Source organism: Hemicordylus capensis, chromosome 4, assembly GCF_027244095.1.
Source record: "Hemicordylus capensis ecotype Gifberg chromosome 4, rHemCap1.1.pri, whole genome shotgun sequence".
Lineage (NCBI taxonomy): Eukaryota > Metazoa > Chordata > Lepidosauria > Squamata > Cordylidae > Hemicordylus > Hemicordylus capensis.
In genome coordinates this window covers 161,379,808-161,403,325 of record NC_069660.1, presented here as the reverse complement: position 1 = coordinate 161,403,325, position 23,518 = coordinate 161,379,808, and the positions used below count along the sequence as shown (strand labels likewise).

Here is a 23,518-nt window from a genome sequence, read left to right as displayed (position 1 = left end):
CTCGTCGTCCCCACAGCGGCGGCCGCCACCAAAGCAACGCCGAGGCCTGCCATGTGGCCCAGCGTCGCTAACCAACTGAGATGGGGCAGGAGGGGGGGTGAGCAAGCGGCAAGCAAGGTCCTTGACTTGCTTCACCGCGGCAGCGGCTGGCGCCGCGGCAGATGTAACACAGAGCTAAGCCGAGGCCTGCCGTTCGGCCCAGCGTCGCTTCTGAACTGCGAGGTGTGCCTGCGCAGTTTCAAGTTTCAAGTTTGAAACTGCCTTGCAGTTCAGAAGCGACGCCGGGCCGAACGGCAGGCCTCAGCTTCGCTCTGTGTTACATCCGCCGTGGCGCCAGCCGCCGCCGCAGTGAAGCAAGTCAAGGACCTTGATTGCCGCTTGCTCACCCCCTCTCCTGCCCCATCTCAGTTGGTTAGCAACGCCGGGCCACACGGCAGTCCTCGGCGTTGCTCTGGTGGCGGCCGCCGCTGTGGGGACGAGTCCGGACTCTGGACTAAGTTGCTCCCCCCCCGCCCGCAGCCATCCTGCTCGCCCACCCACGGACAGGACAGCAGGTTCCAAGGGGCACCGTGGCCAAGGGAAAGAGGAGGGGGAGGGGGAAGCCGCCGTTCTCTGCCCGCTGCCCAGGCATGGTGCCTGCCGGGGTTGGGTGGAGTGGGAGGCCGCACCTGCCACCCACCCTCCAGCCCATCCGCTACCACCCACCCGCAACCCATCCCCAGCCACCGCCGCCCACCCCCACCCCCGCCCCAGCCAGGAAGAAGCCAGCTCTGTCTCTCTAAGCAGTAAGTAAGCCCACCATGCCCCGGTATTTTTTTTAAAATCAAACATTAATTTAAATATAATAATAATAAATAATAAAAAACACACACACCTTGATCCTCCTGTGTCTGACTTTAATGCACAATTTTTTATGAAGATGTTGGTGTGAGGGAGTGAGTCCAAAGCAGATCTTAGGCGGGAGCCAAAGACAGCCAGCTGCAGCAACACCGACGCTCCTCGATCTCTTGTAGCCTCCCTCACTTGTGAGCACGTGCCTCAGCAGATCAACTTGCGCATGCCCGCGGATGGGGGGCGGGGAGTACAGAGGAGGTCATGATGCGTCCAACAATGCCGCAGGCAGCGAGGGGCACCCAGCCCAGGTGGGGTGGGGTGCCAAACACATAACAATGCTGCACGCAGTAGTACAGCAGTGAGAGGCGCCCAGAAAGCCAGCCGGATTCGGAGCCAACTCCAAGTGCTTGGTGGGGAGGCGCCTCATCGGCGCCGCATCGGCGCGACAATTTGGTGGGGGCGGGGGGTTCATGGTAGCAAATTGCGCCCCCTCCCGAGTGGCGCCCAGGGCACGTGCCCTGCCTGCCCCCCCCCCCCCCCCCGTCGTTACGCCTCTGGTGTGCAGAGATGCAGAATCCATCTGCATCCAGCTAGATAGATAGATTAGAAATCCCATCTCCTCACTTTCCTATCTAGAATGGAGTTCTCTAATAAATACCACTTATATTGATTTGAAACTATGAACTGGCTCCAAGTTACTTTACTCTCAGCATACACACATGCCTAACTGTGCACTCTGCTATAATGAAAAAGGGTTTCTCTTACCAGAGAGAATTCCCAACAAATACCTCCAGGACTCATTGACCAAGCCTAACAGCTTTTGATCACTACGTTGCCCAATTTAGAAATGGAGTAAGTAAGCTCAAGTATATCTCTTGTGACTACCTAGTGGCATCACGAGTAAATTTATTGCTTCTCAGTGTCTAGCTATCTATTCCCACCAGATCGTCAACAAAGCATTCTCTCTCATAGATATTTTTGTAGGCTCAGGGCCAAGACATCTTCTCTTTCCATCTCTACAGACATCAGTTCTCAAGGAAGTCCAGAGCATATGCTGGACTGGGATGAAGAATGTCCCCGGAGAGCTGTTTTGCTCCCCTTTGTCCCTGAGCTCCTTTGCTAGATGCCAAGAAGGCAAGAGAAGCTCTCACTGCTCCAAATGATAAGGCTATCTTTGTGGATTGCCAGCTGAGAGCAGGAAGTTGTCCCAGTGGGTGATATGCTGGAGGGGAGAGTTCCTGAATAGCTTGACCTCCTCTCCCCAATGTCCATGAAGCTAGGAAGGGACATAGGAAGCTGCTGTTACAGGGTTTCAGAAGGAGATCTCTCTTTATCTACCCCAACTACAGTGGAAGTCGACAGGTAACTTCCACTGCAGTCTTCCTGCAGTCTTCAGCTGGCATGATCCTGACCTCCCTCCCCATCCCAGTCTTTTCTGCCATGTGATCTTGGACAGGAAGAGAAAACTAGCCTGGAAAGCAGACTGGAAAATTTGGCCCAGTCCAAAAAGACAGTAAAAGGAATCTGGCCCATTCTCTAAATAAGTTTGAAAATGTCAATCAAGTGTCCTTAATAAGGTAAATTAAGTATCAGTGTTAATTACCTTACCTCTGTAAGTATAATGTATAGCAAAATCCTCACTCCCCTTATAATCCCCATCTCTGGCAATTTTCAAAAAACACCTGAAAACCCATCTTTTCGCCCAAGCTTTCTCAGCTTCCTAAATTTTTAGGTTTTAATCTCTGGTTTATTTTTAAATTGTTAAATCGTTTTAAGGTGTTTTTTAAAAATAAAAAATAAAAAATCTTGTTTTATGCTACTGTTAACCGATCAGAGATGAAAGTTTGGGGCAGTGTACAAATTTGATAAATAAATAAATAAATTTCTTTGCCACTCCTTTGCTCCTCAGACAAATTGTTCTGGGGTCACTTTTGCAGCTGCCTTCGCTCTTGGTTGTGTGATTTAGCTCAGTACTGCAGAGGCGTAACTATAGGGGGCAGGGGGGGCACATGCCCCGGGCGCCATCTTTTGGGGTCAAATGGGGGGCGCCGCCATGAAATATTTTTTTAAAAAAATTAATACAAAGTTCTCTGGCTCAGCAGCATCGGCGCCCCCTCCCCCACGAGCGCCAGCGGTCCCTTCCGCGCCCGCGCCCACCCCATTGCTTTGCTGGCCTGGCTGGCTTGGCGGGCGCCGTGCGCCGCAGCGGGCGCCTTTCATGCATTGCTCACTGCTGCTTGCCTTGGCTGAGGTGCTCTGTCTGGAACTTCAGGCCAGCCACAGCCAGAAAGAGGCCCTCTAGTGGCTTGGGTCTCTAGTCACGCATGCACGTGCAACTCGGCCAGCGTGCCGAGTCACGCTGCACATGCGTGTAGATGCATCCGTCCTCCCAGCTCGGTTCGCCCACATGGTGGGCTGGTGGCACGGTCGCGGAGGAAAGCGTCGTTGCTGGGGCTGGGGCTGCAGCAGGCGCAGGGCAGGATGAGGACACACATGCCCCTCGCTCTCTTGCCCCCGCCGCGACCTTACCCAGGCTTGCAGCAGCCAGGCTGCAAAGCACCATGCCCGCCAGGGCCCAGGCTCCCATCGCAGCATGTCCAGACGGCTCCCCGAGACACGGCGGCAGCGTGGCCCCAAACGACGCTGCAGGAGTGGGCGGGAGCAGCAGAGGCAGGCGGGCTCTAGGAAACTGGTGCTGAGGGGCCGCCTCCCTTTCTCCCAAGACGCGAAGAACAGCTTAACCCGGTTGCTGCACAAAACGCCCTCTCACTGAGCCTGCTTGATCTTCGCCGGCGTTAGCAGGACCGGAATCCTCCACCTCTGTTCAGTTGGCAGTGCAGGGGTGATTGGATAGCAACCAGGCTACCGACCCTCCAGCATTGGCCTGGTCTCCCCAAGAATCGGCATCAACCTCAGAGGTGACTATTGAAAGGAATCCTGGCGATTTTAGCGGCTTAATATTGTGGTAAATAATGTTGGGGTGGGGGATAGTGTGAGTGAAAAAATCGGATCCCCAAGAATCCCTTCGGTCAGTGCTGGCAACCCTAACCTGGGCACTGGCTTTTCATTACAGACCAACATTTTGCTAAGTGGACAGAGGTGAGCAGATCAGTATATGTTTATGGGGAATTTTTTTTTTAAGGTCCTAAGGAATATATGGTTCTCTGAGTTAGAAATATTTTATTTCCTCTGTGAATGCTTGAATTTGTTTTTGGTGAATTCTAAATAGCCTCTATATTTAACCCCAAAATGGATATATGTATTTCTGTCTTCAAGGATTATGTTATATGGTTGGTTTTTAAATCCTGTGGTAGTCTCTGAATGTGTGGGGTGCACCTTCATGTTGTGTATGGTGTGTATACATATTGATGGAAGCATGTATTTAATCTTAGATTTACAAACCCACATTTAGCCATGGAAGTTTTGTTTACAAGTTTTGTTACAGCAGCACCGGGAAGACATTTTAAAATGCAAACCCAGGCAAATTGGATGAGGAGTTTGATTTGTGTCAATCATTACTCTTTTCTTCCATCGGCTGGATTCAGTATTCGTTGTCCTGATTCTGAGCCGTATGAAATCCGTCTGTTGATCCACAGAGTTGTTGTGAGGAAAAACCTAAGTATAATGTAGTATGTATCATCATTGCATCATAATTCTGATGTTTGAGATACAAGTTTCCTTAAACATGTGTGTCAGTCAGATGTATGTTGGGGGGGTGGCGGGGGGCGCAATTTCAGTGCTTGCCCCGGGCATCATTTTCCCTAGTTACGCCTCTGCAGTACTGTCTATACTGACCGGCAGTAGCTCTCCAAGGTTCCAGGCAGAAATCTTTCCCAGCCCTACCCAAAGATGCTGCCAGGGATTGAACCTGGGACCGTCTGCATGCAAAGCAGATGTTCTACCACTGTTCTACCCCCCCCCCCCATTTTACTGAACTCCTTCCAAATCTAATAACCTATATCTTCAATCCTCAAAATTTACTTTTCTCCCCCACCCCCAGGTGTATTTTCTCTCCTCCATTAAAAAAAGATTCAGTGAGAAGTTGCTCCCCAGACTTCCCCCTCATCTGCACCCCTGTGTGATACCTCGGCAATATGGCATGCAGGAGCTGATCATCCTGATAGGATATATACTACAGGTCTGGATATTTTAAAAAACAAAACAAAACAAAAAAACCAACCCCTAAGACCACGTTCTCACTGAGGAGGTAAATCTGTGCCTGGGCTATAGGTGAGACTCACATGTTTGAATGTGAATTCTTTACCCATACATTTTTCTGCATATAGAACACTAGCATGTTAGGAAGAAGGCTAGAGTAGAGTAGAGTAGGCAAGAACCTCCCTGATGACAACTACTTTGGTATATAGAAAAGTTGCATATAATAAAAATAATATACCCACATTCAATTAGTGCATATTTCTCATATACAAACAAAAAAATCCCATTCAAAGTACTGCATTTTGGGCAGTATGTGCGGGCTCATATAAAGCCGTGCAGTCCAGACAGAGGTTTACCCAAGCTCATGATAATAAAGGGTCCTTAATAGTCGAACTGATAATCTGAGACAAGATAACAGCAAGAGCCCCTACATTACCATTAGGTAGTCTCAAATTTCATTTAAATGTACTCATTCCAATCTAGTGTGTTTTCACATTTAACCTTCAGCTCTCCATGTAGTGATTAAATCATGTTGTGATTAAACCACTGAGGGGTGGGATACAGTTTACCAATGTGAACTGTAGATTCTATTTGCCTCCTCTGTAATTCCTCTGTGGTCATCTGAGATCCCTCTGCAACAGTTGCCAACACTGTGAGATGTCCAAGTAGAAGAGACCACCAGCACCCCTCCACAAACACAGAGATGCCCTGAAATCTTGAACAGATGATTGGGTGAGGCTATGCAGATGAGGCATACCAGACATTGTACAGGAAACACTGTTTTTAAAATCACTTATCATTAGCTGACAAACAGAAATCCAACAGGTGTGCAGTATATTTATTTGTTCTTTGCCTTCCAAGGATTATAAATGGTGCACTGATGATACAAATATGCCTTACTCTTGTTTTGTTATATTAACTGTTTGCTGATCAGTGACCGTAATAAAGATGATGTTATATTAACTGTATTTTGCCTGAAGGGACATTTAGAATCCAGATGGGTTACCATCTGTAATCTAACTAACTGTGCCTGCATTGACCTCTTGCATCTTTGTTCTGATGGCAGCTGGCCTGCCTAGGCAGACATCAGCCAAGCCATGAATCACTGGTTTGTTTATTTATTTGTATCTGAAGTCAAATGATAAGCTCTGTATGGCTCAAAATCTTGCTTCAAGTATAGCCATCAGTTCTTTCAATCTGGGCAGGCTTGAACAGTGGGCCAAAACCAACAAGATGATGAATTTAATCTACACAGAAAATGATAAATGTAAAGTCCCACGTTTAGGTAAGAAAAATTAAATACACAAATATAGGGTAGGGGAGACCTGGGCTTGGCAGCAATACACGTGGAAAGAGTCTACTCAAGCTGAACATGAGCCAGCAGTGTGATGCAGCTGCTAAAAAAGTGAATGCAACCCTAGGCTGCATTAGCAGAGGCAGAGTGTCCAGATCACAAGAAGTAATATTCCACTCTATTTTGAACTGGTCAGACTTCACTTGGGACACTGGCTGACATCCTGACTAACGAAGCAATGGTGCAATGGGAGAACCACCAGTTCTTCTAAAAAGTCCAGTTAACTCAGCTTACTGCTGGTTCAGTAAGGTGGTGACAAATTTCCATGACCTCTTCTTCCCCAGGAAGCCCTCTGTGCCACCCAAAAATATGTCCCTGAGGGTCACGCAGCCCCCAGGGACATGTTTTCAGGTGATACAGAGGAGGGCTTCCTGGGGAAGGGGATGTCACTCACTGGAATTCACACACACACAAATTAGCACCAGTGCTGGATTAGTCTGGAAATCTTCAGACGCATCAGTGCCAGACCAACACTTTTTCCATTGCACCAATGCTTTATTAGTCAGGATATCAGCCACTGTGTTCAGTTCTGGGCCCCACATTTTAAGAAAGACAGTGATAAACTGGAACAAGTTCAGAGGAGGGGAACAAAGATGGTGAGCAATCTGGAAACCAAGTCCTATGAGAAATGGTTGAAAGATCCGGGTCTGTCTAGCCTGAAGGAGAAAAGACCAAGGGGAGATATGATAGCCATCTTCAAATATCTGAAGAGCTTTCACATAGAAGAAGGGGTACTGTGTGGTACGTTTCCTTCTGCTGCCTGCAGAGGAGGACATATTCCCTTCTCCCTGCCCGCAAAGGGGGAGTTCTCTCCTCTTCCATTGCCAGTAGAAGAACAGTCACTGTTTCCTCCTCCTCCCCCAACCCCTGCTTTTGAAAAGGTAGAGAGAGTGGGGAGTGGAGAATGGAAGTCAGTGGGTGGAACAGAATGGTGGGTGCAGCAGCCATACTGTTTCTGTCAGATAAGGGGAGGGACATCAGGGTAGAGAGATGTGGTGAGGCAGCTGGTGGCCGTGGCCGCTGACGGGACACCCCCTGCCACTTCTGCCAATCTGTTACCTGAAGCAGCTGCCTTGCCACACCTCATTAGCACACCTCGTCTCTTAATAGCATGAAAAGAAATAAACACATTAGTGGGCCAGCCCTCTTTAAAGGCATGAACTTCTCCTTGAGAATTGAGCCTGGAAAGAAATCGGCAACCAGTGCAGGTGAGACGATAACACGCTGTGACTCTCCAGTCCTAGCCAGACATTTTATACCCATTGAAGTTTCTGGTGCTTTTCAAGGGCATTGGGGTCTTCTCTCCATGAGGTGAGGTGAGGTGGTTGCTGTAGAATCCAGAGGAAAGAGCTGTGGTAGGCAAGGACAAGGCAGTGGAGTTGGATCAAGAATATCCACAGTTTAATGAAATAGATATTATACACACAGAGAGGCGAGTGCAGCCTGCCTTCAGTGCTCTTGCTGCCGGCTGTTTGTTAGCCCCGCCTCTACTCCAGGACTGGAATACAAGTAACTAAAGCACCATTCAAAAGCTGGCCTGGATCACGGAATGGGTTAACCAAAAACACCATAGTTGCCTCAAGTAACAGATGGTGGGGCGGCAAGATTTCCCCCCACCCCACCACATCAACGTCCTTCTTCTGCTACCTACTGCCATCCAAGCGACACTGAGTGTTGGCACAGCCACCAGTTGGCAAAGAGTTACTCTGAAATGGCACAACCCCCCTTTGCACCAGCCCCATGTCACAGGAAGGTGGTGGCTATTGCTGCCGCAGAGAAGGAAGTGGTGGGGGGGGGCAGCATTTCATGCCCTGCCTCAGGAGCATGGAAGTCGTGAGCTGCCGTTGCCTTTAACTTATCTAGGCCAGGGATTCTCAACGTTGGGTCCCCAGATGTTATTGGACTTCAACTCCCATAATCCCCAGGCCCAGTGGCCTTTGGCTGGAGATTGTGGGAGCTGAAGTCCAATAACACCTGGGGACCCAACGTTGAAAATCCCTGATCTAGAGCATGTTGTAGTAGATACATCTGGAGGTTACTAAAACATGAATGATTATGGCAAGATCCCTGCATAGAAAGATCACAGGCTTAGTGCTCTCTCTTGAATGGTGTGACTTTTGGCTCCCCTGTTTGCATCCCTCCCACTCTGTACCCATGCTGCCCTGATTTACTTGGAAGAAAGGTGGGATACAAATGTAATATATAGATAAATATCTGCTATCTGAAGATAACACTTTGTGACTGCTAAGGCACAGTAAACACGTTAGTCTTTAAAGTGCCCCAAGCTCTTTGCTGTGTCTATCATTTGTGTCATCTTTACTCCTCTTAACATTGCACATCTGTCTTCTATGGAACCTTCCTGAAGAGCCTTGCTGTGACTTTGTTTGAGAATCCTGGCTCTGTGCTGCAGGGAACAGCTGTGGTTTGTAATGTAGACAGTTTCCTGAGCCAAGTTTTCTAGAGAACAGCAGCTGGCAAGTTTTCAAGCCAGAGGATATGTGGTTCGCACACACATACGCATGCACACCCGAGGGCCTCTCGCCTTAAAAGCCTTGGAGGCTTCTCTTGTTGATTCAGTGGTGCTTTTATGCATTTTCCCACCAAGTCCAATAAGCTGCCGTAGCTGTCCAGGGACCACTACTGTCAGCTGTCTTGGGAGAGAAATTCCCTTCAGTTTTCAACAGCCAGAAGAGACAGTAATGTAGGGTACTACTAGGCATGATTCAGGAGCAGGGCCGGATTAAGGGCAACTGATGCCCTAAGCACAGCCCAACAATGGTGCCCCCCCCCCACCCGGCATAATCGTCAAGACATTGCTTAACTGACAAGACATTAAGACTCAAGCAAATTATTTACTTATAACTTAATATTTATTTAAATTTTAAAAAGTTTTCTTCTAGATTTTTTAAGGTAAAACAAAACAGTTCCACTGCCTATAATTCCTTTTAAATAGCCGCAACAGAAGGAATGATTGAGAAAAATATTTCATCTTCAAGGTCAGACATCATAACATACGAACATCTTTTATGTGAAGTTTTATCACTATTTTGTACTGCTCTTTACAGTAATCTTTCACAAATCAATGACATTTACTTCACATACATAGTTTAGTAGTTTCTCGAAACTTTAGTCATTCACCAAGCCAAAGAAAACGTGTTTTTTTTTAAATGCAGAGTAAAGTCAAACACAGCAGATAAAACAATTGCAAAAAATCGACTAAAGTTGAGTGTGGCAGTGAAATGCAAGGTGGCAAAAGAAATGCAAGGTGACAATAAGGGAGGCAAAAAGAGAGTTTGAGGAACCTTTAGCTAAAAGTATCAAGGGGAATAATAAAAAACTTCTTTAAATACATCAGAAACAGGAAACCTGCAAGGGAGGCTGTTGGACCATTAGATAATGAGGGAGTGAAAGGGATTATTAAGGAGGATATGGAGGTTGCAGAGAAGCTCAATGAGTTCTTTGTGTCCATCTTCACGGCAGAGGATACAGAGCATACACCTGTTCCTGAACCAGACTTTTCAGGGAGGGATGCTAAAGAACTGAGTCTGATAGAAGTGACAAGAGATGATGTTCTAAACCGTCTGGAAAAATTGAAAACTAACAGATCGCCAGGGATGGCATCCATCCAAGAGTCCTCAAATAATTCAAATGTGAAATTGCCGACCTCCTTGCCAAAATATGTAACTTATCCCTGCAATCAGGCTCCGTACCGGAGGACTAGAAGGTAGAAAATGTAACACTGATTTTCAAAAAGGGATCCAGGGGTGATCCGGGAATTTACAGGCTGGTTAGCTTAACATCCGTTCCAGGCAAATTGATGGAAAACATCCTCAAGGAAAAAATTGTAAAGCACATAGAACAACAGGCCCTGCTGAGGGAGAACCAGCATGGCTTCTGCAAAGGTCAATCTTGCCTCACAAACCTTTTGGAGTTCTTTGAAAGGGTCAACAAGTGTGTGGATCAGGACTTCCAAAAAGCTTTCGACAAAGTTCTTCATCAAAGTCTCCTGAAGAAACTTAGCAGTCATGGGATAAGGGGACAAGTACATGTGTGGATTGCAAACTGGTTGAAAAACAGGCAACAGAGGGTAGGGATAAATGGAGAGTTTTCACAATGGAGGGAAGTAAGAAGTGGGGTCCCCCACGGATCTGTACTGGGACTGGTGCTTTTTAATGTATTCATAAATGATCTAGAAGCAGGGGTAAGCAGTGAGATGTGCAGATGACACCAAACTCTTTTGGGTAGTGAAATCCAAAACAGATTGTGAGGAGCTCCAAAAGGATCTCTCCAAACTAGGGGAGTGGGCAACAAAGTGGCAAATGTGGTTCAGTGTTGTTAAGTGTAAAGTGATGCAACAAAAACCCCAAATTCAAGTATACACTGATGGGATCTGAGCTGTCGGTGACTAACCAGGAGAGGGATCTTGGGGTCGTGGTGGACAGCTCATTGAAAGTGTCGCGGCAGCTCTGAAAAAGGCCATTTCCATGCTAAGGATCATTAGGAAGGGGACTGAAAATAAAACTGCTAATATTATAATGCCCTCATACAAAATGGTGGTGCGGCCACACCTTGTACTGCGTACAATTCTGGTCACCACGTCTAAAAAAGGACATTGTAGAACTGGAAAAGGTGCAGAAGAGGACAACCAAGATGATTAGGGGCCTAAAGCACCTTCCTTATGAGGCAAGGCTACAACACCTGGGGCTATTTAGTTTAGAAAAAAGACAACTGCTGGGAGACATGATAGAGGTCTATAAAATCATGCATGATGTGTAGAAAGTGGATAGAGAGAAATTCTTCTCCCTCTCCCATAACACTACAACCAGGGGTTGTCCCATTAAATTGATTGTCAGGAAATCTAGGACCAACAAACGGAAGTACTTTTTCACACAACACATAATCAACTTGTGGAATTTAGGGGGGTGTCCGAACCGGTTCGGAGGCCATGCTGGAGGCCTCTGAACCGGTCTGGATCCGAGCCGGTCTGGCGGCTCGGCACGGAGGGGGGTTGTACCTTTAAGGGTGGGGGGGTAGTACTTACCCCCCCACAGCTCTTCCCACTCCGGCGCTGTGTTTTTTTGTAAAGTTTCTGGGGCGGCAGTGTTCCTCCCTGCCGCCCCTACCCCCGTCGTTAGCCTGCCAGAGCCTCAGTACGTAACACGCATGAGCCCGTTTCGGCGAGCGTGTGCACATGCCGCTGCACGCGCGCTCCGCATACATCACATGTTGATGTGTGACGTATGCGGAGTGCGCGCACGGCAGCAGCAGGTGCGCACGTGCGCCGGAACAGGCGCATGCGTGTTACGTACTGAGGCTCTGGCAGGCTAACGACGGGGGTAGGGGCGGCAGGGAGGAATGCTGCCGCCCCAGAAACTTTACAAAAAAACACAGCGCCGGAGTGGGAAGAGCGGCGGGGGGGGGGGGTGAATACTACCCCCCACCCTTAAAGGTACAACCCCCCCGTGCCAAACCGGACCGGTTCGGAGGCCATGCACATCCCTAGTGGAATTCCCTGCCACGAGATGTGGTGACAGCCAACAACCTGGATGGCTTTAAGAGGAGTTTAGATAACTTCATGGAGGAGAGGCCTATCATCGGCTACTAGTTGGAGGACTAAAGGCCACCTCCAGCCTCAAAGGCAGGATGCCTCTGAGTACCAGTTGCAGGGGAGTAACAGCAGGAGAGAAGTCATGCCCTCAACTCCTGCCTGTGGCTCCCAGCGGCATCTGGTGGGCCACTGTGTGAAACAGGATGCTGGACTAGATGGGCCTTGGGGCTGATCCAGCAGGGCTGTTCTTATGTTCAGTGAAAGAGATAAGGGCATGATAGCTAGGGGGGAAACTCTGTGGTGCCCCCCTTCCCTTGATGCCCTAAGCACCTGCTTGTTTTGCCTTATGGCTAATCCAGGGCTGTTCAGGAGATCTGTGATTAGGATCTCCTGCATTCTGGGGTTCAGGTCTTCCTTATTAATGCCCCCTCCCAGAAGTTGCTCTTTGCCCTTGAGGAGAAAATTGGTTACCAGCACAAGTCCTCCCCCCACCCTGGCAAACAGCAGATTCAGAGGGATAATTTTAATTGGAAAAATTGTACAGAGAAAGGGTCAACCCCTTCCCCAGTGGTCCCACTTTATGGGGGAGTGACATGGCTACTATACAAGTTTTTTAAAACTGGGAGATCCACATCATTTTTATCTGATTGTAATTAAAAGATTTCTATCCCACTCTTCCAGCACACTTCATCACAAATACAAATGATGGATTTCCTGCATCACATCTAGTTTGGCCCTTAGATACTTTACTACAGAGGGTGGGGTCAAATTGTTTTGTATGGATGATATCATTCAAGCCAGAATAAAATAAAAATAAAAATAATTCTCTGGGTTGCAATCTGGCATTGTAAAAGAGGGATCAAATCACCTGCAAACCAGGACACAAAAGGGAAAGGGAAAAGATCAGCTGCCAAGGTTATCTCCCTTTTATTATGACAGAGGTTCGCAGTGAACTGATCTGGATAAAAATAAGATATTGAAATCTGCAACTTATGCATATTAAAAGGACTCATCAAATTGCAGATTTATCTGGGGAGGAACCTCTAGCATTGGCTACTCAGAACTGGGCCTTCTCTATTGCTGCCCTGGGGCTATAGAATGTACTCTCTGGGATCACACATGGCCTCAAGCTGGGGGGTAAAATATGAGTGAAGCCACTTTGAATTACACTCATGGCATTGAGGGAAGCAGCCCCTCCTCTCTGCGCTCGGGTTTTCTTTTGGAGCAGGTTCACATGGCATGCCTCCGTGTTTTCCTTCTAGTCAATGGGGGGGGGAGCTTTTTAAAGAGCTACATCTGCATTTCTAAAGAGAATATCACTCTTATCATGCTAATGATTCTACACCAATGCCTCTCCCCATTTGCTCCTTCGTTTTCAGAAAAAGTAGCTTAAAGCCAGCATTTTAAAAACCCGGAAATACATCAAGATAAGCTAGAATTTGGAAGACAAAGCCCGATTTGTGTGTGGAGTGCTTTCAAGGATCTCAAAGGGACTTCGGGGTAAGTTTGGCTAGTGTGTGAATGCATACACTCTCTTTCAAAGGAAATTTGGGGTAACAGCCCTGTCTGTAAAGCTTCCTGTTAAAATCAGAGTTTCTCCATCTCTGGCTGTTTTTAAAAAGAAGACACACCTGTTTTCTCAGGCTTTTAATTGGTTTTATATCATAATTGTTTAAATCATTTTATCCTGTGTTTATATTTGTTGTATTTTAACTTATGTAGACCGCCTAGGGATGCACATGTCAGGTGGTACAGAAATATGATAAATAAATACATGATATAGTATAATTCCAATATCCACATATGATAAAATACAAATCCTGCTCAACATTTAGATCACCTGCAACTCTTACTAGGCATTTTTTCAGATTGCCATTTATCTTGCTCCCCCCACCCCAGACCCTGCAGGTCTTGCTGCCCGGCTCTCATGCATGATCCAGATGTGTGCATGGGCTTCTGAAGATTCCCATGCTCCCTCCTTGTGGGTTTAGGCTTTGCGGTCAGATCAGATGCTGAGCACTTGCCTTAGCTCGATTTTTATAGTGCTGCCTGCCAGCCAGTGCTCATTTCCCCACCTCTTTTTATGACTACTTTAAAGTAGTCAAGAAAAGCAATGGAAAGAAAGGCCAGGCAGCACTGTAAAAATAGAGCTAAGGCAAGTGCTCAGTGTCAGAATATGAGGGGACAAAATTCGGATGAATTTCTACTGAACTATTGGATATTCTCCGACATTCTCATGAGGGTCTTCAGCACAGCAGCTGGCTTTCTGGGAATGATTCTCTTTCTCCAGTATGACCCTCATCCAGGAGAAGAATATGGGTGGCCGGGGGGTGGGGGTGGGGGCAACAGAAAGAATGGAGACTTCTTGGATTTTTCTTGCAAGAGAATCATTCCACAAGTGGCTAATCACATCTACTTTATCATATCATCAAGTTTAAGGTCACATTTTTTCAGGATCAGAGAAATAGAGTTCCTCATTATCTCCAAAAAAAATTAATATGTGGTCTAGGGTCACAAAACAGTAATCAGCCATTCTACAATGTTGATCCAAGCACCTGAAACACTCATTTTTGCATAACAAGATGGATCTTTAACAGTTGTTCAGTACTTCACTCGCCTATGTCCCTTATGAATTCATACCTCGGCAATACTGCTCCCTCTGATCATGTGCTGAGTGCCTAGAAAAAATACCTCAATCCACTTTAAATGCATCTAAGTATGACCACAGCTCCTGAGCATTTACACAGCCTTCACAGCTGTAGATGCATCCATGCAGAGAAATGAATGAGAAGTGTGGTATAGTGGTTACATAACTGAAGAATAAGACTTCCTTTGCTGATTGGCCATGGTTGGCCCCCGGCCAGCCCATGGTGGTCAATGGGTCATAGTCCAAGGTAGGTGCGTATAGGATAGACATTGAAATGAAGAAGCTTAAACTCAAATTGGCAGATGTTGTGGTCCTCCAACAATGCCACAGCTAAAATAGGGATCTTAATTTCCTTTTTCTTCTGCAATCGATACCCCATTCAGCTGAATACTTGAGAGACAGTATGGTGTAGTGGTTAGAATATTGGATTAGGATTGGGAACACCTGACTTCAACTCCTTCCCTATACAGCCATGAAGTTCACTGGGTGATTTTAAGCCAGTCACTCTCCATCCTAACCTACTTCACAGGATTCTTATGAGGATAATAGTGGGGAGGAAGAATCACATACACTACCCTGAACTAAAGCGGGATATTTATTTATTGTTAAATTAAAACAGATTAAAATCTGTTAAAATCTAGGGATTAAAATCCCAAGGCGATTCACACAAAAATTAAAACAATACTATAAAAATTAAACAATTAAAGCATTAAAAATATTAAAAAACATTAGGGATGTGTGAATTGATTTGGGTACAAAATTATTTGTCCCTGAATCTGGCTGATTCGCGTGATTTGTAGACAGAACAAATCGCCCCTGTGCTCAATTGACCAGATTCGGGTACAAAACAAATCAATCAGATTCTGATCTGGGGAAAAATTGGGATTCAGACCTTCATTTTGTGGCCAAAGTGGGTTGGGTGGTAGTGCCCAATGTGTGGAAGCTACCACCCAAATTTCAAAGAAATTGGGCAAAGGGGTGATGTTTTTTAAAAAAAATTGCACATCTTTAAGCTTTTCCCCATAGGGAATAATGAGGATTTCAGCAGCCTTAAAACTCCACATGTGGGGCACCAGAGTAGCCCAGAGCGGGTTGTGGTGGGTGATAGTGCCCAATAGGTGCAAAGAATATACCACCCAGATTTCAAATAAATTGGGCAGAGGGGTGTTTTTAACAATGTTTTGAAGTTGGCATGTCTTTGTGGCAGATTCGGGGCAGAAAAGGGGTTCCTGAGGCAGAAGAATGGGTCAGGTGATAGTGCCCCAATGGGTGCCTGCTACCACCCAGCTTTCAAATAAATTGGTGAAAGGGGCGATTAAAAAAATAAATTGAAGTTTGCGCGTCTTTAACCTCCCCCCCCCCCCCCAATTAGAGAATAATGGGGAATTCAGCAGCCTTAAAACTCCACTTGGGGGACACCAGGGTGGCCCAGAGCAGGTTGTGGTATAGTGCACATAGGGTGCCAACCACCCACAAAACCACTTGGTTTTGTTGTTTTCAATGTCTGAGGTGTTCTGAGAGCAGATTCTGTGGTAGGAATTGAGAGTGGATTCTTTCTATGTTCATTCATCATTTTGCACCAAAAAAGATTGTGAATGAACAAAGTGGATTCTAGAATCCACTATGACTGCTTATCTTGCAGGTGTTATTTTTTTTAAGGCAGTAGCCCAGCAATACCATACAAAAGAACAAGCCCGGCAAGGAACAGTGAGACACACTTTATTTCATAGTGGATAAAATGCTGAGTAAATACTTTTCTCATCTTGCGTCCATGACTTGCAGCCATGCAGTCTATGTGCAATTCATATCACAATTACTGCATTCTGATATATATAATATATATACTAACCCTAGGAACTCAGACAAAACAATCAGAAGGCAAGACCAACTGAGAATGTCTCCTGCTCAGGCCCCAGTGGAATACTGACTTCTCAGAAGAGCACAATTTGCACAGATGTCATTCTAATGGGCCTTGTGCAGGAGAAGTTTTAAGTAGATTCTGCCCATAACATTTCCCATGTGCGGATTCTGCTCATAACATTTACATAACATCCCCCTGTATGAAATAATGGAGAAATATAATGAACATAAATATAGTACTACTAACATGTATCACTTAATAATAAAAGTAGGATAAATTAGTCACAATATCACTATCTCTGTAGCAGGCTCCAAAATAAACAATATTTCTGCATTTCCCACCCTGCTTATTTGCATGCTGGAAAAATTCAGTGGGGTGTGAGTATGTCGCACTCCTGAACTTTATCAGAAATACTGCAAGTTTTATGTTTGACAGAATTTCCATGGTATGAAGTGGTTTGCAATAAACTAGGTTCACTTGAGAAACACTTGCATAGGGGATCTCTTAGATTTGGATTGCTGTTCCATCCTTAGATGACTGACTGGACCCAACCACCATTGATCCAGTTCTAATCACTGCTTTCTATTTGTGAGGGGAAAGACCCACAGGAGCTGTGGAAACTACTCTGCAAAACATTGGACAGGGCCCCTCTTTCTTTCCTATGTATTTCCCTTCAGTTCTAGACGGCAAAAGGCTGAAGCTGCTCAAGACGTTGAGCCTGCCCTGTTTTGTCTAGCCTAGTTTGAACTAATCCAGGCCATTTCCGAAAAGAGGAGATTTTTGACTTGTCAACAACTGACCCAAACTTCTCCAGGTTACTCTGAATGCAACACAATCCAGTCCCAATCAAATTGCTTTCTACTCAGGATGGGCCAGGATCTACAGTGGCCAATGGGGGGAATGTAATAATGAACAGGGACAGTCAGTGTGATTGGCTCCCCATCCATATCATGTTCTGATGCAAACTGGACATCAGAAAGGACTCCAAAGCCCTGAGCCTCCTTCAAGAGACAAAACATATCTAAGACCATATTTTCCATTTTTAGATCTGGAAGACAATATTTTCCATTTTGAGATATTGGCTGATGTGAGGGAAATTATTCAAAGTAGTCCCACTGAAATTAAAAGGCCAGGTTAGGCAATAACTTGTCCTTTTAATTTCAATGAGATTACTTTGAGTCATTTTCCTCATCATGTCAGCCAATATTTCCCATTCTAGAGAGAAATTGGCCCCGTATATTATCTCCCATCCAGAGAAACATCCACAAAAACACCACACAGAACCCTTGTTCTCAGGATGAAAAGGTTTTTTGAATGTCTGCTTGGGGTAGGGTGGGGTGGGGTGAATAAAAATCGATTTGCAAAAGTCCTCACCCCACCCCTGGAAAAGCCAGCTCTCACCCATCATTATATGTTTACGCTGCATGGAAACCAAGTATAACTATTTCAGGAGTGTGCTTACATAGTAGGTTTGTTTAAGCCTTTATTTGTTTCACTGCATGGCACAGGGTATCTCTCTGGGGTCTCTTTTCAGAATCCAAGAGATTGGAGTGGTGCGTTAAGCATGTCAACAGGCTTTTTATAACCTCAGAGATGACTAGAGATGCAGAACAGGCCCACACCAAGCAGCCGCTATGCAGGCTCTCTCATTCCTCACAACTGACCGGGAACTGGAAATGCTGTGTTGAGGACAGAAACATCTTGATGGACTGTGTTACTGGCATCTCTAGGAAGAGTGCGTTCCCAAAAAAGGATCCTTGGGGATAAGCCAGGCTTTCCCACAAAGTTATATCCCCAGCAAATGCACACATTAGGAGAAGACTGATGGCCCAGGCTAAGCCATTGGCCGAAATCAGACCCCGGGATTAATTAATCATCACCCACTGTCAGATCTTTCCCCAGAAAAATATTATTAAATCATGTCAACTCCGTCTGAGAGTAGTTACCACTTGGGATTTCCTTTCAAATTGGATGTGTTCTTTAAAGGCCAAACAGTATGTATTAATAACTTAAAGGAGCAGAAATTGTTTATTGAGCAATTTAAGAAAACTGGAGATGACAATCAAGCTGATGAGAGTTTCCCACCTCCATGTGCCTTAGGTACATTTAATAGTACCAAATCTACATTTGAAAAGCTATGTAATTCCTGTGTAGTGATGTCCTTTGGGTAGACCGGAGCCTCAGGGAGCCTGAGAGTTAAGTGCCTGGCAGTTCAGGGGGATGGAGGGGCAGAGTGGAAATGGGTGCTACCTGGGGACAGCAGAGGTGCCACACCTGTTGGGACAGGAAGCAGAGCCTGACTGTGCCTGCTGCCTCGAGGACGGGGTTGAGCAAATGGCAAAACTTCTAAAGCGAAGTGGAAATCAGTCTGTTCCCTTCATTCTCTCCTCTCACCGTAGAATTTGAGTCCTTCCCAAGAGTTCCTGCAAACTAGGCTAAAACCCTGAAACGTTCAGTCAGATTCCTAGAACTGACAATCCTATATATGGGGAAATGTTACATATTTATTAGGGCTGCTTATAAACATTTTGTACTTGATGGACCTTAATTTACGTTCTACTTTTGTATCTGTGCAGAAGTAATAGGGCTTGGGCACAATCTCCCAGGAAATTCTCCCTGTGCAAGCTTCACTGTAATGAATGGTAGAAATGCAAAAGCATATAATTCATCTTTCGTTTCCCCTATCTATAAAGAGTGATAGAGAATGACATTCCTGATGACATTCCTGTGAAAATTAATCAGCTGAAAACACAGGTCAGGACAGGCTAGACATTAACATCTGTTTGTGTAGTATTGGCACCTGTCACCTGCACACTGTAGTGAGATGAAACGCTTTCAATCAAAGCAGACAAGCACATCTTATCTTGGCTGAGACTGGCTTTAACCTATGAGATGTCCATGTCTGTCTGGAGAGAAATCATTCTATCTGTATCTTAAAAGTGTGCATTAGTAACCCTGTTAACTCCGCCCTGTGGTGTTTATCTAGAACTCAACAAATCTTTTAAGCACAAATTACATTTATAAAATTTAGATTTGCAAAATTTAGATTTGAAAATATAAATTTTCATGTATATGAAAAATATTAAATCTTGCCACAGCTCTCTGAAATGTGAGAAATGTGAAATTTCATTTCAAATGTGAAAGGGTTAGTGTTTGATTGCAAAAATTAAACAAAAAAAGGATTTAAATTTTGGGATCATATTGGCATCTTAGCAATTGCGTGAGAGTTTTGGAAAATAAGCAAACAGTTAAGTAATTTTCATTTCAAAAACCTTCTAAGAAATATTAGAAGTACATTCAACACTTCTCTCTCAAAATTCCAACCTTCCCTGTCCTTGAAGCCTCTCAGCTGACAAGAGCAGACTAAAGTGGGATGAGAGCACTCAGGGCTGTCCTTAGAGAGCCCTGGCGGGGTGTGGGGCCCGGGGCAAATCAGCCAGTGTGGGGCCCCCCTCCAGTTAATTCTAATGGGGGTTAAAAGAGCAGGGCCCAGGGCAGCCGCCCTCCTCACCATGCCCTAAGGACAGCCCTGAGAGCACTGCAGATAACCATGCCAAGTTCCAACATAGTGCTGGACAAAAGAGCAAACCATACGGCCTTGCTGTCCTTCTGCTCATGCACCACGATCCAAATAGCAGCCCTGTGCACACACAAACAGATGCTGAATGCATGCACAATTCTCCACCAACTGGATCCACCAGCCAGGTCTCTCACTCGTCTGTAGCCCATGGCTAGTTACTCTGAAGAGCACTGATCATCTGTTTGAGATGGGGAACTGGATGTGTGTCCCTCTCCCCTGCTGAATATATGGAAATGCCCACCTTCACGTTAACAAGGGTGTATTCAAACAACGTTATTTGCCAGAAGAAACTGCATGCATTCAGGAGCATTTCCCATTCATTTCGATGTACTCTACCCAGGAAGAAATTCCTAGAAGATGGTATTACATGTATTCCAGTAACCTTTTAATCAGGAAGCTAAAGGCACGGGCTGAAATATCATTTTAGGAGACCTGCTACAGAGAGGGTTAAGAGGACAAAACTTCACCACAAGTATTTTAATCACACACACAACTGTGAAGAGAAAAGAACACTTCAGGAGTATTACATGAGGCTGTGCAAAGGCACTGGAGGCTATGTAGGGCCATTATGGAAATTATTCTCTCGAAACATCTAATGCAGGAAATGAAAGCAGATATGAGGGCCTAGATTGCTAAATAAGTCACACTGTTTGGGTGGGAATGATTGGATTTACTTCTCTCTTCAAATGGAAATGTGTTAGTCACTGCTAGATGGCATCATTGCAAATCCCTTCTCTTAACTCCAGCACAATGTGCCAGAGAATCATCAGCCACTGTCTGAAAAATGACTCGTGTCTCTTTGGCCTTCTTTACAGCAGAGGAGGTCTGCACAACACATGACCCATCAAGCGACCGAGAACTTGAGAAACTTCCTGGTATTGAAGATTAGTATTCATTAGTTCACTATGGTATAGAAAATGCCCACCTTCACTTTAACAAGGGTGTATTCAAACAACATATTTGCCAGAAGAAACTGCTGTAGGAAAACTACCTTTCTGAAAGTTAAAATGCGTTGGTTCGTTTGAAAAATAGCCCCAGAGCATCCCTACATGTGATAACATCAGGGCCACTAACACGCGCACACCCATCCCAGTGTCACTCAAGGATGTGCCAACCCACGGCATGTTCTTTAATTGTGTGTGAGGGGCACCCTTCACATGCAATTGAAGGACATGTCACAGTCGCATTGGCACATCCTTGAGTGATGTCGGGGGGCAAGGGTGCATTCGTGCCAGCAGCCCTGACATTATCACATCTAGGGCTGCTATGGAGCCATTGTTCATCGGAACCGCCCCAGTGTTGACATGGTAGTGTGTGAACAGACCTCAGTTAGAAGCAAATGGTACCTATGGGCTGAGACACATCCTTTTAACGCTTATAGGTGAGGGCCAAACTAAATGCAACTTTAACATGTCTAAGTTTTTTTAAAAGAATAGAACCAAGCAGGGGGTATATGGAATACATATCAGGGGTGTAGTGTTGGGGAGGGGATTTAACCTTTTGCCTGCTGCAGTCCCAATCCAGATCGGGAGGTTCTGCAGCTGCTACGAATCTTTGGAGGGAAGCTGCTGTGTTGGCAGCAATGGTTTCCCTCCTGGGTGAAATAACAGGCCCTGGGAGGGTGTTCCAGATCAGGACTTTGGTGGGGGGGAGATCTAAATCTTCCTTTCCCAAAGGCACCTTCTGATGAAAAGGTCCTATGCTGGCTGCTTATGAAAACCCAACACTCGGGGATCAACCAACATGTTTAAAGTCACATTGAATTGGGCTCTCATGTTGTCTTGACTGTCCACATGGCTACAAGAGATAGTAGGATCACATATGTGAGTCTGATCCTTTATTCTATAGAGCACATTACCTTTTAAAGAAACATCACAACCTCCTTTATCTTTGCTTATGTGTCCATTCAGCCAGTGCTTGGCATGTAATAATGGGATGATAACTGCAGGTTCAAAACTCTAATTCTCTTAGGACAGACTGTTCAAACAGATATGTGTATCCTAGAATATTCATCAATCTGGGCTGCTCAGTTCAAAGGGACAGAAGAATCTAGAGCCTCCTTGAGACTGGATGGCCATCTATGTGATGTTAACAGTGATGTTAATGAGTGGGGAGCAGAAATGGGGAGAAAATGGTAAAAGGGAAACATTTGGAGCAACAGATACCCCAAAGCAGTGTGGACAGGACTTTAGCAACACAGCCTTTAACAACTTGGAATACATATGAAGCAAAGCAACTACCAAGATAAATACTGATTACAGACAGAGTAAGCAATGACCCTTAAGGAGGGAAGTGCCAATTCCTTGCACAGCTCTGCCAAATTGCTACTTGATTAACTCCAGATATATATTGGAGCGCACAAATCTGGGCAGGGAATCCTTCTCCATCAGTGTGAAGATTCTCTTCTGGGCCAGGTCAAAAGTGCTCACAGATGGCTCCATCAGGTTCTTCATGGTCACAGATTTGGTGAAATGGTCAATATTCACCTGGCAAGAGAAAAGCAAAAGGTAACCTGTGAGATTCGGAACAATCACATTCCTTCATGCATGATATACAAAGCAGGAGAGAAGGTAATGATGTGTTTCCAATTAAGATTCATGGTAGGATTATCACGGAGGTTCATTTTTTGATGGTTTGGACCCCACTAGACACCCCTATGTGAGGTGTCTGGCATAGAGTGATTGGTGCTCATTTGTACTCAGGTCCAGGAAAAAGTCGTGTTTATGCTAAGACAAAGGAGTAGCTTAGGAAGTGAGGCATAGAAGAAAGAACAGTACTGGCTCCCTATTAGGGGTGTGCATGAACTGATTCCAGCAGTTCGGTTCGGTTCGAGTTTGAGCCAAACTCAAACCAGACTGCCGGACTGCGAGCCAGTTCAAGTCGAACCTGCCCCTGGTTTGGTCCAAGTGTTGAATCGGGCCAAACTGGTTTGGAACTGGTTTGGTGGTTTGATGAGGCATGCCTGCAAAGGAGAATCCAGTGAATCCCTTTATAATCAAGTGGGGAATTGATTATAAAGAATCCCTTTATAATCAAGTGGGGGGACATTGCATACCTTTAAAAAAAAACCCTAATAGAGGCACCTGTAGTGTGAGGAGGAGGGTGGTGGTGGGGTTCCTCCTCTTTGGATTGGGCCCAGCACTCCAGCATAGCCTGGTTCTGGCCTCTGCACATGCCAGTGTCATGTGTCATTCATGAATAAATAAATAAATAAATAAATGTGGGGATGCCCCACTTGGCCAAATCATTAAATCTTCATTTATTTAATATAAATGAAATCCATTATTATCCAGTGTCCTATTTGTTTGAGCGTCCATTGTTTCCGGGAAAACTGTTTGTTTTTATAACCTCTGCCTGAGGTCCCGAAAAGAGGGGTATGGAACTCCCCCATAACAGGAAGCTGGAATACCTGTCACGGTGGAGCAAACTCTGAAGCTGGTCGCTTTTGCTTATATGGAGTCAAGAAAATAATTCAAATACATTGCAGCTAAAATGAATATGGATCAAAACACATTCCACATCCGGAAGACAAATTC

At 45.5% G+C, this 23,518-nt stretch overlaps 1 protein-coding gene across 2 annotated transcripts in view; it reads right to left on the bottom strand.

The window, feature by feature from the left end:
* Positions 1-16,244: 16,244 nt before the first annotated feature.
* Positions 16,245-23,518, bottom strand: part of RGS5 (regulator of G protein signaling 5) — a 44,983-nt gene continuing 37,709 nt past the window's right edge. For both annotated transcript variants that reach the window (XM_053248227.1, XM_053248228.1), the window contains one exon: positions 16,245-22,468. In XM_053248227.1, the coding sequence (XP_053104202.1) occupies positions 22,307-22,468 (162 nt within the window). In that variant the 3' untranslated portion in view covers positions 16,245-22,306. The remainder of the gene's footprint in view (positions 22,469-23,518) is intronic.